This window comes from Plecotus auritus, assembly GCF_963455305.1.
Source record: "Plecotus auritus genome assembly, chromosome: 5".
NCBI lineage: Eukaryota > Metazoa > Chordata > Mammalia > Chiroptera > Vespertilionidae > Plecotus > Plecotus auritus.
Genome location: NC_137776.1, coordinates 123,393,536 through 123,408,155, shown reverse-complemented (window position 1 = coordinate 123,408,155; position 14,620 = coordinate 123,393,536). Strand labels below are relative to the sequence as shown.

The following is a 14,620-nucleotide window of genomic DNA, read 5'->3' as shown; positions in this document are numbered from 1 at the left end:
CTGTCTCACCACTACTCATCCGTTGGGGTCAGGACAGTGCTGGGTTGACTCAACGCCTCTGCCAGCAAGGCCTCAGGAGATGGCACTTCTTCACATCATTGGATATTGATACCAATTTTTAGCTTCATCTCAGGTTTGTCCTTGCTTGCTAGGGAGGCTCTATGCCCCCTGTTCCATGTGACTTCTAACAGGAACCATAATCCGAAAGCTAATGGGTACGGTATGATGAGGTCTGAAGGAACTGAACGAAAATGATTCTCTTCACACTTCCATTTCTGTGTCTGACTCTTGAAGGGCGTGATTCCACCTACGGGGCCTGACGAATTGAACAGCTTGCCTTTTTTCCATTTCCTTGTTTTTCTTAAATTTATACAGCTATAAAATTAGACATAATCTTCTGTGTATAGCTTTCATTCAACTATAACACAGATTGACAGATTAATGAAAGAGTAATCTACAAACCCTGTCAATTTCCAGAAATTAATTTAATCTGCTGGCTCATGCTGATTTGCAACGTGTACATCGTCCTGACGGGGGAGGCACAGCCCTCAGAGGCTCTGTGATGAAGGCTTCGTGCAATTGGCATTTTTTTGTTTTGTCTGATATGAGAGCCTTTTTGGTGGGGCATGCCATGACCTTTGTTTAAGCATTCTCTTAGCACAAACATACAGTTTATCATTTCACTCCTCTGGGTCTCTATTTTTTTCTTCTTAGTTAACTTCCATAATTAAAGTGATACTAGTTAATATGATTACAATCAAACACAAACACAGGCATGTCCAAACACAGGCAGTACTCATGAGGTGATCATCCACGTGACCTGCTATGGGCTTATTTTTGTTGTTGTTTTTAGTTGACCATTAAAATGAAAGTTCCAACTTGAAATTGTCTAATAGAGAACTAATGGCCTCTCAAAATAAATCTCCTCAACTCCCACCAGGAACCAGAGAAAACCAGTTCAAGGAAAACTAAAACAATGTAATTCATTGATTATCAAACCTGGCTGCGTATCAGAATCACCAAGGAACTTGTTAAAAAGAGAGATTACAGCTTCCATCCCATCACCTGAGATGCAGGTTTAATAGGTCTAGAGTGGGACTCAATAACATATACAAGCTTTTTCTAATAAACGTACGAGGGCCAACTGATTACCAAACATTGTTTTCATTATAAATTGCTATTAATTATAAGTACTTGGATAACTTTGTGCTTTGTTTTAACAATGGATCGTGAAGGAATAAGGAGGTATAAGTAGCTGTGCTAACACCAGCACCTCTAGTGACAGGACAAAAGGCCATTACTTTTCAGCAAAAGCTCAATATAATTAATTAAGGGCTGGATTTAATTCAGTGACATTTGAGTTTTATAGCTATACACTTGCAGCTATAAAAACCACCTTTATTATTAAAATTCCTATAGGAAAAATAACTTGGTAATTGTGAGTCTAAAACTCCCTGGTCCCTAACCTGCTTTTCCCCATTGGCACAGTTGTTTTTATTACACAGTGAAGCAACCCAGCCCTCCATCCCCTTCCCTCTGATAACCGCCATTCTGTTGTCTGTGTCTATGAGTTTCGGTTTTATATCCCACATATGAGTGAAATCATATGGTTCTTGGCTTTTTCTGACTGACTTATTTTACTTAGCATAATGTTCTCAAGGTCTATCCATGTTGTTGCAAATGGCACTATTTCATCCTTTCTTATGGCTGAGTAGAATTCCATAGTATATACATACCACATCTTCTTTGACTGGATGACCAGCAGCCTCTGAACGATGGATGAACAGATACTCAGCCACAGTTTAACTGTGAAAGAGAGGGCTAAGGGGCCCCTAGTAACCAGAGCAGCCTCTATTGCCTGTCTTGTTAGGCCTTTATTGGAATTTTTATCTTTCGATACAATCAGTAGGGTGGGTAATCTTGGGAGGACACATGTTTACATTGTACTCTGGGATAGGGCATTCAGGGATTAAGCATAAGGATTCCAGTAAACACCTGGGTGTCTGCACGTATACAGACTTGTTTGGAAAGGTCAAAGAATAATTAGGAGCACCTCCTTCAACACTCCTTAAGTCTCCCCTAAGTCAGAATTCAATAAACAGGGCAGGTGGTCTTCCACACATGTCCCTTTTATCAGAATGTCCTCCTTACAAATTTTCCAACCAAATCTCTTGTGCTCCCCAACACTTCTTTTTTTTTAATCTTTATTGTTCAGATTATTACAGTTGTTCCTTCCCCCCCCCCCCACATACACACAGCTCCCCTCCACCTGGTTCCCACCCCACCCCATACCCTTACCCCCACCACTGTTCTTGTCCATAGGTGTAAGATTTTTGTCCAATCTCTTCCCGCACCTCCCACACCCCCTTCCCCCTGAGAATTGTCAGTCCACTCCCTTTCTATGCCCCTAATTCTATTATATTCACCAGTTTATTCTGTTCATCAGATTTTTTTATTCACTTGATTTTTAGATTCACTTGTTGATAGATACGTATTTGTTGTCACTTTGTTGTTCATAATTTTTATCTTTACCTTTTTCTTCCTCTTTCTCTTAAAGAATACCCTTCAACATTTTATATAATACTGGTTTGGTGGTGATAAACTCCTTTAGCTTTTTCTCATCTGTGAAGCTCTTTATCTGACCTTCAATTCTAAATGATAGCTTTGCTGGGTAGAGTAATCTTGGTTGTAGGTTCTTGCTATTCATCACTTTGAATATTTCTTGCCACTCCCTTTTGGCCTCCATAGTACCTGTTGAGAAATCAGCTGACAGTTGTATGGGTGCTCCCTTGTAGGTAACTGTTTTTCTCTTGCTGCTTTCAAGATTCTCTCTTTGTCTTTTGCCTTTGGCATTTTAATTATGATGTGTCTTGGTGTAGTCCTCTTTGGATTCCTCTTGTTTGGAGTTCTCTGTGCTTTCTAGAATTGTAAGTCTATTTCTTTCACCAGGTAGGGAAAGTTTTCAGTCATTATTTCTTCAAATAGGTTTTCAATATCTTGCTCTCTCTCTCCTTCTGGCACCCCCATAATTCTGATGTTGGTACGCTTGAAGTTGTCCCAGAGGCTCCTTACACTATCTTCATATTTTTGGATTCTTTTTGCTTTTTGCTTTTCCAGTTGGGTTTTTTTTGCTTCTTCGTATTTCAAATCTTTGACTTGATTCTTGGGATCCTCTAGTCTGCTGTTGGATCTCTGTATATTATTCTTTATTTCAGTCAGTGTATGCTTAATTTCTGATTGGTCCTTTTTCACATACTTAAGGGTTTCACTAAATTTCTCAGGTTTCTAGAAGATTCTTGAGTAACCTTATAACTGTGGTTTTGAACTCTATATCCAGTATTTTGCTTTCATCCATTTCTTTCATTTGTGACTTGTTTCTTTCTCTGCATTTTGGCTGAGTCCCTGTGTTTGTTTCTATGTACTGGGTAGCTGCTAAGTCTCCTTAAGTTGATAGAGTGGCCTTGTGTGGTTGGTGTCTTATAGGGCCCAGTGGCTCAGCCTCCCCAGTCACCTGAGGTGGACACTCTTGTTGCACCCCTGTGTGGGCTCTTTGCACAGTCTTGTTGTAGTTAACCCTTGATTGCTATTGGTATCACTGGGAGAAATTGACCTCCAGGCCAATTGGCTGTGATGACCAGCTGTGTCTACACTGGAAAATCTGTTGCACAGGAGACACCCTTACGGGGCAGGACTTGCTTCAGTCAGATGCAAATACTTCTGACTCTGTATTAGGTGCCAGTCATTTCACATCCCTAAAGGCAGTCATAGTGGAGAAACCAGGAACAATGGTGCTCACTGACTCTGCCCCTTGAGTGTATCTCTTATGGATGTGAAGAGTTGTAATCTGGTATGGTCTCACTCTGACCTCTGGGTACACTGGCTCTTGGATCTCCAAGGAGGTGCAAGGTCAGCCACTGTCTGCGGCTGCCCAGCAGGAGCTACAGAGAGATCTGCAGATTCCTCCTCTTTGTATGGAGTTTGGAAGTGCCCAGATGAGGCCCAGCTGTGAAGCAAGGCTGGCCAGGCCTTTGGCCTTCTTATGGAAGCTCTGGGGCTCTCTGACCCAGCTGCAGTTTGACAAGTTTTAGGCAAAAGGACAGGCCATTCATATGCAAAAGCCAATGTGCACAGCTTGGGTGGGGTTGTAAATTGGGTGGGGCGGGGTCTCTGGGAATCACCAGGGTGGAGCAAACAGCAATGGCTGCCAGTCAGCCCTGAACCAGAGAAGTCCCCAGTTCTCCGCGTCCCACCCCCCCCCACCCCCCCCCCCACCCCCGTGCAGGAACAATGATTGCTGCAAGCCCCTCTAAGAGAAAGCCACCCTCGCGTTCCTGTCCTGATGCCAGGAGCAGAGTGGTGTTTTCCAAAAGTTTTCTGTCTTGTTAGGCTGCCTCTTTGCTGGTGCTTTGGGTAGAGAGCAGGCTTTACTTGGGGCTCCCCCCCTCCAGTTTCTCCCCGTATGTGCCTGGGTCCCCCAGAGTCTCGACGGAACTGGAGTTCAGAGCAAGTGGGAGCTTGTATCTCCCTCCACATTAAAAGAGCAGCACATCCAGGTGCCAGTACTTTCAGCGCCTCCGTGCCTCTTACCAGTCTCAATGTGCTTTCTTCACCTCTCTAGTTGTGAAACTTCCACTCAGCCAGCTTTCCCGTGGTCCTGGGTGGTAGTTGTTCTGCCGTTTAGTTGCGCTTTTGATGTGGTTGTGAGAGGCAGCAAGTATATGTGTTTACTGATGCCGCCATCTTGGTTCTCCCAACACTTCTTCATCTGGTTTTTTATCAAAGGACACTTTGGTTGTCTCCATGTCTTGGCCACTGTGAATAATGCTGCAATGAACGTAGATATGCATATATCTTTGTGAATAAATGTTTTTGAGTAAATACTCTTGGGAGAGAGATTGCTGGGTCATATGGTAGCTCTATTCTTAATTTTTGGGGGAACTGCCAGAAGGACTTGCTTCAGTGGGAATGTTTTCCACAGTGCCTGGACCAGTCTACATTCCCACCAGCAGTGAATTAGGTTCCCTTTTCTCCACAACCTCTCTTTTTAAGAATGAATTCCTAAAACTTCAGGCTGCTCAGCTGATGAGTAGATGTTGGGGAGAAGGATGGTCATTTGCCTCTGTTAGTTTCAGGAGCCTTCTTTTTTTTAGGCAGTCTCACAAGATACTGGATGTAAGAGTCATCCCAGTAGCCAGTGCTTACAAATGCAAACCTGAAAGGAATGAAGAGAAAGTGTGTGAATAGAGATTAGTAGGTTCCAGCCAAGGTCTATGGCCAAGTTCCCAGGAACCAGGTCAAGGATCCAGAAGAAAATAATGACCTCAAAAGGCCAACAAATGTCCACTCAGTGCTCCATTTAAACAGACTTACCCATCCATCTTTATGTTCACAGACACTGCCCATCACGTTTCCATTTCTCACCTCTGTCTTTCCTCATATGGCTAATTCCTTTCCCAGAACCCCAAACAGTAAATAACCCTCACCCCACACTTCATATAGAAGATTTGCAACCATTTATTCACTCAGCAAATCACTGGCCAAAGCTTTTAGTCAGATAATTCTACTCAACCAAAAAGTTCTGTGTCCAGTGGAAAGGAAATTTAGAAATATTTGGCTAACATCCATAACAACCGAAGTACTTCTGACTCTGTATTAGGTGCCAGTCATTCCACATCCCTAAAGGCAGTCATAGTGGGGAAACCAGGAACAAGTAAACAAACCAGCTACAACTTGGAAATTGCTATGGTAGCCTAAACTCTCTCTACCTTAGTCTACTAATACACTACCAGGGGTGACAGCCTGGCTTACAGTGGAAGTCTTCTGGGGACCATGAGTGGAACCACTGACAAATCATAGGAGGAACCTGGATCCCAAAGGCCAGGCCACACCACTGTGTTACTGGAACCTGTTCTATCTCTCAAAGGACATTTTGGGAGATAATAAATGCCTTCACCATTTGAAATAAAGGGGGCGGAGAAAAAAGAGGGACAACTGTGTGACAGTTACAAGCAGGACTAAAGGCTAAAAAGATTATGAGAAAAGAAAAAGTATAAAAAGTAGTTATAAGACTCCAAAGGGCATTGCTGAATCATGGTTTTCTTCATAGTTAATGAAGGCACAGGTCAAATACCATTGTAGAATGCCCTGCCTGTAAAAGGATTGAAACAAAATTAAATCCATTTGACATACAAAAAATTAAGCTTTAGGTATATGAAATGATCTCATGGACTCTTATTTCCCCATGCTGCTCAATAAATGAGTTTTTCATTGTAATTTTGTGGTTATGTCCATGAAGTACTAGATTTTTATCCCCAGGTGATAAAGGCCTGTTAAAAGGTAATGTGCACAGAATTTCCACTTCCAGGAAGTGGCATAGATATACTTTTCTCCATTCCTCCTGCTAAATAAAACTAAAATCCATGGACATCATATACAAAACAAACATAAAAGACTGAAAAGTGGAAAGGAGAAACAGACTGGCCAGGGACCTTGGGAACTGAGGAAAAACGCAACGTGACTTCCTTGAATTTCTTCTTCCCTCCTAAATCCCAACCTTGGAGCTGAAGAAGCCAGCCACCAGGAAATGCAATGGGAACCAGAAAAAAAAGTGTGTGTGTGTGTGTGTGTGTGTGTGTGTGTGTGTGTGTGTGTGTATGGGGAGGAGGGGGGAGCCCCAAGTAAAGCCTGCTCTCTACCCAAAGCACCAGCAAAGAGGCAGCCTAACAAGACAGAAAACTTTTGGAAAACACCACTCTGCTCCAAACACCGCAGAAAACACTGTAGCCCACTGCCACTCACACCAGCAAAGGTGAGTGGGGAGCCTAGACTCGACCTAGTCAGACTAAAATGAGGTTCCCAACACCCCCATGGAGGCCACATCAGAGAAGACAGATTTCATCCCCACCAAGCATTATATGGAGACCACTCGGAGCCTGGAGTTCCACCCTCACCCTGCAGTGCCCTCCTTACCCTCTTGTCTGTGGTGGTGTTAGAGACAGGACTTCCTCCTTCCCCACCCCCCACCAAGCCGTAACAATGGCCCTCCCACAGCAGTGTCGGCAGAGACCACGTGGGGAGCCAGAAGCCCCACCCCTGCCCAGCAGTAATGCAGATTCCCCACTTAAATGGCAAAGGAGGCCAAGTGGAGAACCTGGACTAGTACCTTCACTGGATAGTAACGAGATGGCACCTCCCTGCTCCCCCACTTGAGTGGTTTTAGAGAAGGCCATCTAACACAGAAGGTTTAAATAAGATCCAGTGTTGCTTAACATAATATGAAAATGTTCAGGTTTCAACTGAAAATCACTCATCATACCACTCTTATTCCACATAGTGCTGGAAATTCTATCCAGTGAAATAATGCAAGAAAAGGAATAAAGATCAGATAGGAAGAAATAAAACTATTTGCAGATGAAATGATTGCCTACTTAGAAAATACCAAGGATCTACTCAAAAAAAGTCCTAAAACAAGCCTGTGAGTTTAATAATGTCACTGGATATACAAAAATTAATGGATTTCTAGATACTAGCAATGAACACACGAATACTGAAATTAAAAATACATCATTTACAGTCCCTCAGAAAATACAAATTAATTAGGTATAAATCAAAGAAAATATATATGACTTGTATGCTGAAAACTATAAAACTCTGATGAAAGGAATTAGAGGAGATATAAAATAAATAGACAGTGTTCATGGGTTGGAAGACTCAACACAGTAAAGATATCAGTTCTTCCCAAATGATATACAGGTTTAATGTAATTCCTATTGAAATCCCAGCAAGATTTTATAGTTGTAGACAAGAATAATTTAAAATTTATGTGGAAAGGTCAAGACAATAGAATATCAAAAAAATTATAAAGTAGGAAGAATCAGCCTACCCAATTTCAAGATTAATTATATAGCTATAATAATTAAGATCATGTGGTATTGATAGAGACACACATAGATCAATGGAACAGAAGAGGGAACCCAGAAATAGATCCTCAAAAATATGTCCAAGTGATTTTGACAAAGGTGCAAAGCAATTTAGTGAAGGAAATACAGCTTGTTCAATAAATGGTAAGGGAAGGAGACTTGACTTTAGGTGGCGAACACACAATACAATATACACATGCTGTATTACAGAATTGTACACCTGAAACCTATATAATTTTATTAACCAATGTCACCCCAATAAATTCAATTTAAAAATGTTTAATGCTAGAATTAACCATAGGCATACATGTAGCTTAAAAAATAAATCAATAAATGGTGATGGAACAATTGGACATCCATAGGCAAAAAAACAACAAATGAACATTGATCTAAGTACCACACCTTATACAAAAATTAACTCAAAATGCATCACAGACTTAAATGTAAAACTATGAAACTTTTAGAAAAAAATATGAAAAAATCTTCAGCTAGGTCTAGGGAAATAGTTCTTAGACATAACTTCAAAAGCATGTTCCATGAAAGGAAAACTTGACAAATTGGACCTTATCAGAGTTAAAAAAAACTTTTGCCCTGTGAAAGAACCTGTTAAGAAAATGAAAATAAAAGCCTGATATATAACAAAATACGAGTATCTAGAATATAAAGGACTCTGCCCATCCAGAGTGGCTCAGTTGGTTAAGCTTTGTCCTGTGCACCAAAAGGTTGCCAGTTCAATTCCCAGTCTAGCGCATACCTGGGTTATGGATTCAACCCCTGTTAGGGCACAAAGACGACAGATCAATGTTTCTCTCTCACATCAATGTTTCTCTCTCTCTCTCTCTCTCTCTCTCTCTCTCTCTCTCTCTCTCTCTCTCTCTCCCCCCTCTATCCCTTTCTCCCTCCCTCCCTTTCTCTCTCTAAGCATGTCCTAGGGTGAGGATTAAAAATTAATAAAATAGAATATAAAAAACTCTCAAAACTAAACATTAAAAAAATCTAATTAGAAAATGATCAAAGGACATGAAGAGACATATTACCAAAGAAGATATACAGATGGCAAATAGACACATTAAAATATATTCGACATTATTAGTCATTAGAGAAATTCAAATTAAAACCACAATGAGACATCACTACAGCTTTATTTGAATCGCCAAAATCTGGAAACAACCCAGATGTCCTTCAACAAGTGAATGGCTAAAAAATTGGTGGTACATCCATGACTACTACTCAGCAATAAAAGGGAGCAAACTATTGACATGCACAACATGGTACCATGTGACACCTGGCAGAATCTCCATAGTATTTTTCTGAACGGGGGAAAAAAAAGATTACATACTGTATGGTTGCATTTATATAACATTCCTTACATAGTAAAAGTATAGAAATGGAGAACAGATTAATGGTTGCCAAAGATGAAGGTGGGGTTGGGGATAGCATGAGGGACCCTTGTGGTGATGGCAATGTTCTTTAGCTTAACTTCATCAGTGTCAATGTCCTGGTCATGATATTATACTCTAGTTTTATAAGATATCACCATTAGGTGAAATTGGGTAGAAGCTACACAGGATTTCTCTGTGCTATTTCTTACAACTGCATGTGAATCCACAATTATCTCAAAGTAAAAAGTTTAATTAAAATAACCAAGCTCTTAAAAATTGAATGTATAGGATTATTTGTGAATTTAATGATTAAAATGTACAAACCATCCGAACTTGTTGGACACCATCCTCTATCTTCATATGCTTCAATCCTTGTTCTTTTTCTGACAGTTCTGTGGTAGTTAGGTGGGTGGGTAAGTAAATGGTTTTTATATTGTGCAATTACAATTTTTTCAAAGGAAAATATGATTCATGGAAAAAGCCTGGGTATACCCAGTAGTTCATTCTTCATTATCCCATGATTCAAGGGAATGCCTCAAGTCTGTAGTCATTGCATATAAAATTTCACATTTCTCCCCATCTTCAGGAAAGCCATTAGTGAAAACATCGCGAATGACTGTGATCAACACCAAGGAGCCTGCCATCACAGTGGATATAGGAGGCACCATCAAAACAGTACGGGGAGTGAATGTGACCATTAACTGCCAAGTTGCAGGTGAGAAATTCACTTATGTGTTAATTCATTTGTTCAACTCTTAATGGAGCCCTATGCTACGGTGGGGATACAAAGATAAACATAAATTCTGTTCTCAGGGATTCAGGGGTAGTAGGAAAAGCATGAACCTCAGTCACTCTGGAAAGTGCTATAGAAGTTTAGAGGAGGAAAGAAGAATTCTGACTGGGACAGATGAGATAAAAGAGGTGGTTTTTACCTCAGCCTTGCATACTGATAGAATGTGAATGTGCAAAGATGGAGCAAAGAGCCTTCCAAGTGGAAAAAGAGTGTGAGAAAATTCACGGAAGTAGGAAAGCCTCAGGACTGTAAAAGAACAGTGTGTGCTTGGGTCTGACTGGAGCCCAGAGTGCAGAAAGGGTGTGGAGGGGCTTAAGCTGTACCAGGGTGGGCTGCAACTGCACCATGGGAGACCTCAAATGCTTGGCCAATGAGTTTAGACCAAGGCAGATAGTGATGTTAGGGAGCATGCTTCCAGAGGAGTAAACTGCCAGCAGTGCATACAATGGATTGAAGAATGGAAATACTGAAACAGCGAGGCCAGTTAAGAAGCCATCATAGTAGTTTACAGGAGAGGAAGTGGAGGCCTGACCTCAGAGCAGTGGTGGTGGAAAGGTAAGGAGTGCATAGCAGACCTGGAGCTTACTCCATCAGAAAAGAGTAGGAGTCATTAAAGAAAATAGCCAGCACATAGGAGTTGTGAGACAGGCATTGCCCTTGGGTTGGCTTTGCAAACTCAGAGGCCAACAGGGACCAGAAAGTCACAGGGAAGCGGAGGAATAGTGGACAACGGGGCGTGGTAGTATGCTCTGTGTAAAGGTATTTACCTTCAATTTAAAAGCAAAAAAAACACCAAAAAACAAAGCCCAGCTGCTAATTGCCCCTCCTTGTGGCCCAGAGTTTGTGCTGACTACCCTAAGGGTTTTCATGCCAGGATGCAAAGAACGAATGAAAGGCTCTTGTGCCAGGGCCCAGCGACAGTCCCCTGATTGCTGTCCTCATCAGATATCCCCTACTGTGGCACACCCTGATCCAGGCTCCCCAGTCATACCCTGACTGCAGAGTAGAAACCAGAAATATAACAGCTTCTTTGTAAAGCTTCCTTTGGTCTGCACATCCAACCTCATCAGTGAAACCTCCTAGAACCAAATCCCTTCAGGCCCAGGACTCCCACCTGGGGAGCAAGATAAAACCCCTGGCAAGGCTTCCCATGAAAGAGCTGTCCCTTGGTGATGGTGCAGATGGGACCCCTGCTATAGAGCCATCACTTCCCACCTGAACACAGTCCTTGGAGACGGAGCAATGACTATAGATATAATGGACCATGTTGGGTATTCTCTTGAGCGTTCAGATCAGTACGAGAAAAAAAATGGGAGCAGCCATAATCATATCAAATTACAACTCATTTTGGCCAGACTCATTTATTTATTCGTTCAAGCAACAGGGAAGGCATTGTGTGGTTGAGCATTGACCTATGAACCAGGAGGTCATGGTTTGATTCCTGGTCAGGGTATATGCCCGGGTTGCAGGCTTAATCCCCTCTCTCTCCCCCTCCCTCCCTCTCTCCCTCCCTTCCTCCCTCCTACCTACTCTCCCTCTCCCTCTCCCTTCCTCTCTGAAATCAATAAATATAAAAATTTTTTAAGGAAAAGAATGGGGAGCAAAGGCAGCAAAACCAGGAATTAGGCACTGGAAAGAGATTGAGACCCAGAATTCAGGTGGGGAGGTATTTACCATAGGGAGCCCAGGACACTAAAACCAGCGTTGTCCAACTCTCCCTTGCCGCCTGGGGCCCTGTTTCCCCAGCTTCATCCAGAAACTGACTCTTATGAGATCTGAGGTTGTCATATCCAGTTTTGGCCTGGCCATGCAAATTAAATTCTTTATTTTTACTCATAGAACCATTTGTATTAATCATGGTTAACTAAAATAAATCTGGGTCTCTGTCATTATGCCTTTTAGGGTGGGAAAGAGCATGCTATTTTTTATTTCCAAATTCTTTTTTTTTTTCCAATTACAGTTGACATTCAATATTATTTTGTATTAGTTTCAGCTGTATAGCATAGCAGTTAGACAATCATATACTTGACAAAGTGTCCCCCTCCCCATATTTTAAGTACCCACCTGGCACCATACATAATTATTAAAGTATTATTGACTATATTCCCTATGCTGTACTTTACATCTCTGTGACTATTCTGTAACTACCAATTTGTATTTTTTAATCCCTTCACCTTTTTCGCCCAGCCCTCTACCCCCCTTTTGATTACACAGTTGTTCTGTGAATTTACTGAACAAAGAAAGAGTCCTTAACCTGAATCTCCAGTCAAAATGCTGACAGCTGTAATGCTAAATGGCAGAAGAAACTACTTTTACTTTGCTGCTACAAGTGGCTGTTATGGCTCTCTTATGACATAATTTTAATGGCTATATAATAGTCTATTTTAAGAATATTACATAGTTTACATAGAGTGACTCATGTCCTTACATGTTTGAGTTTTTGGTAGTTTTTCATTAACTAGCTTTTTGCACACATATGCTTTCAACTTGTAAAATGCAGCCTCACAAATTCTTCCCAACCCTTAAACATAAAAAGGATTAGGCAATGAGCATGCTGAGGCTTTTTCTTGAAAAATGATCCAATTTATTGTACCACCCCCAATAGTTATTCTCTGTTTGAGAAGAGTGCAGAAAACTGAGTAGATGATAAAGGTTTGGGGGAGGAAAGAGTGTTTCATTCATTGCGAATAGAATGTGCAAAGGGCCTGAGGTAGAAAGAAGAGCATGCTACATCTGAAGGAGTGAATCATAACTGGTGTGATTGTAGAATAGAGAACAGAAAAGAAAGTGTCATGACATGTGGCTGAGAGGTTGAGGGACAGTTGGCAGGAGCTAGATCTTGCAGACTCTTATAGATTATAGTATAATTTGGTATTTTTATCCTAAGAGCAAGGGAAGCTTTTAAAGGATTTAACAGATAAAATTGTCAGGACTAGTGATGCAGAAATAACTAGTTGAGTCATTGATGGGCAATATGTTAGGGTAGGCTAGACTCTGGTACCACATAGGCCCCCAAATGTATAATGACTCAAATCCAATAGAAATATATTTTTCCTTATTTAAGAGTCCAAAGAGTATTCCTGGTCAGCTAAAGAGGACGTGCCCCACATAGTTATTCAGGGTCACAGAATGCTGGTGGCTCTGTTATCTTGAACACATGCCTTCTAAGGCCTTCCTGTTGGTTATCTCTACCCTAACAATCAGAAGAGGAGGGGGAAAATAAAGTGTAGAGGATGGCTAGCAAGGTTTTTAAGGGCCACACATGGAAGTAGCACACACCACCTTTCACATTTCTCCTAGTCATATGGCCACCCACAACTACAAGGGATGTTGGGCAGTGTAGCCTAGCTGAGTAGAAGGAAATTGGTTCTGTGAACGGCTATCCGTGACTGCACAGTCAGTATGGAGAAATTAGAAAGCACAAAACCTCCTTTCCAGACCCCCATTGTTTTCTAGAATTGCCAAGGCTGATGTTTAAATTACTGTATCCTCCTTTTCTTGCACCTTTTCAAACTTACCATGTCAAGGTGCACCTTTCAGTGGATGCCCACCTTGAGATGTTGACAAGCTACCACAGTGCAAGCAACCTTCCAAATAGAACAAGTGGTCTAGTTAACAAGAATATCCTGTCTGGTTTAAAAACAGAATATTAGCACATCACCCTACCTGCCAGCTCAGTGGAGATTAAAGGCACTAATCCTCATAATCATATCAAATTACAACCCATTTTGGCCAGACTCATTTATTTATTCGTTCAAGCAACAGGGAAGGCATTGTATTGTTGATAAGATATGCCACAAAGGGGGAAAAGTAAATGTAGGTTCTTTTCCTTTCCTTTTTTAGACACAAATCATACCAGGGAGTCCAGAGTATGAAGTCTAACCAAGTAACTTGTCAACAACATAGCTATGGACTTTGTTCTGTGGTTGAGTGTATTTTCTATCATTTTTCAGACATTTCTGTCTGTAGAATATACTGTTACATCATAACAGGCTAGAAAATATCTCCCACAACTTAACCAAGTTTCTCAAGAAAAGAGCCCGGCTCAGTGGTTGAGCGTTGACTTAGTGGTTGAGCGTTGGCCTATGAACCAGGAGGTCATGGTTCAATTCCCAGTCAGGTCAGGCACATGCCAGGTTGCAGGGTCGATCCCCAGTCGGGGAAGGGGTTGCAGGAGGCAGCTGATCAATGTTTCTCTCTCATCATTGATGTTTCTCTCTCACTCGCTCACTCCCTTCCTCTCTGAAAGCAATAAAAAAAATTTTTTTTAAAGAGAGAGAGCTAACAAAGCCAGCACACATGGGTTTGAGAAACCTCCCTCATACCTTGGTATTACAAGTAGAGCAGAAAGCATAATTCTGAAATTAGAAAGTACTTAAGGATTTGACACCAGAAATAATAGTGCAGCAATTCAGATCCTCTCTGAGGAGTCAGTCCACTAGAATGGCAGGCAGGATTCAGAACAGCAGGACCTTGAATAATCTCATTTAATTCAACTTTTTTTATAGCGTTGAGATGCTGTAGGA

At 41.4% G+C, this 14,620-nt stretch overlaps 1 protein-coding gene across 2 annotated transcripts in view; it reads left to right on the top strand.

The window, feature by feature from the left end:
• The window catches only part of ADAMTSL1 (ADAMTS like 1), a 409,739-nt gene that overhangs the window by 318,296 nt on the left and 76,823 nt on the right, over nucleotides 1-14,620 (top strand). For both annotated transcript variants that reach the window (XM_080667642.1, XM_080667641.1), the window contains one exon: nucleotides 9,888-10,016. In XM_080667642.1, the coding sequence (XP_080523768.1) occupies nucleotides 9,888-10,016 (129 nt within the window). The remainder of the gene's footprint in view (nucleotides 1-9,887; nucleotides 10,017-14,620) is intronic.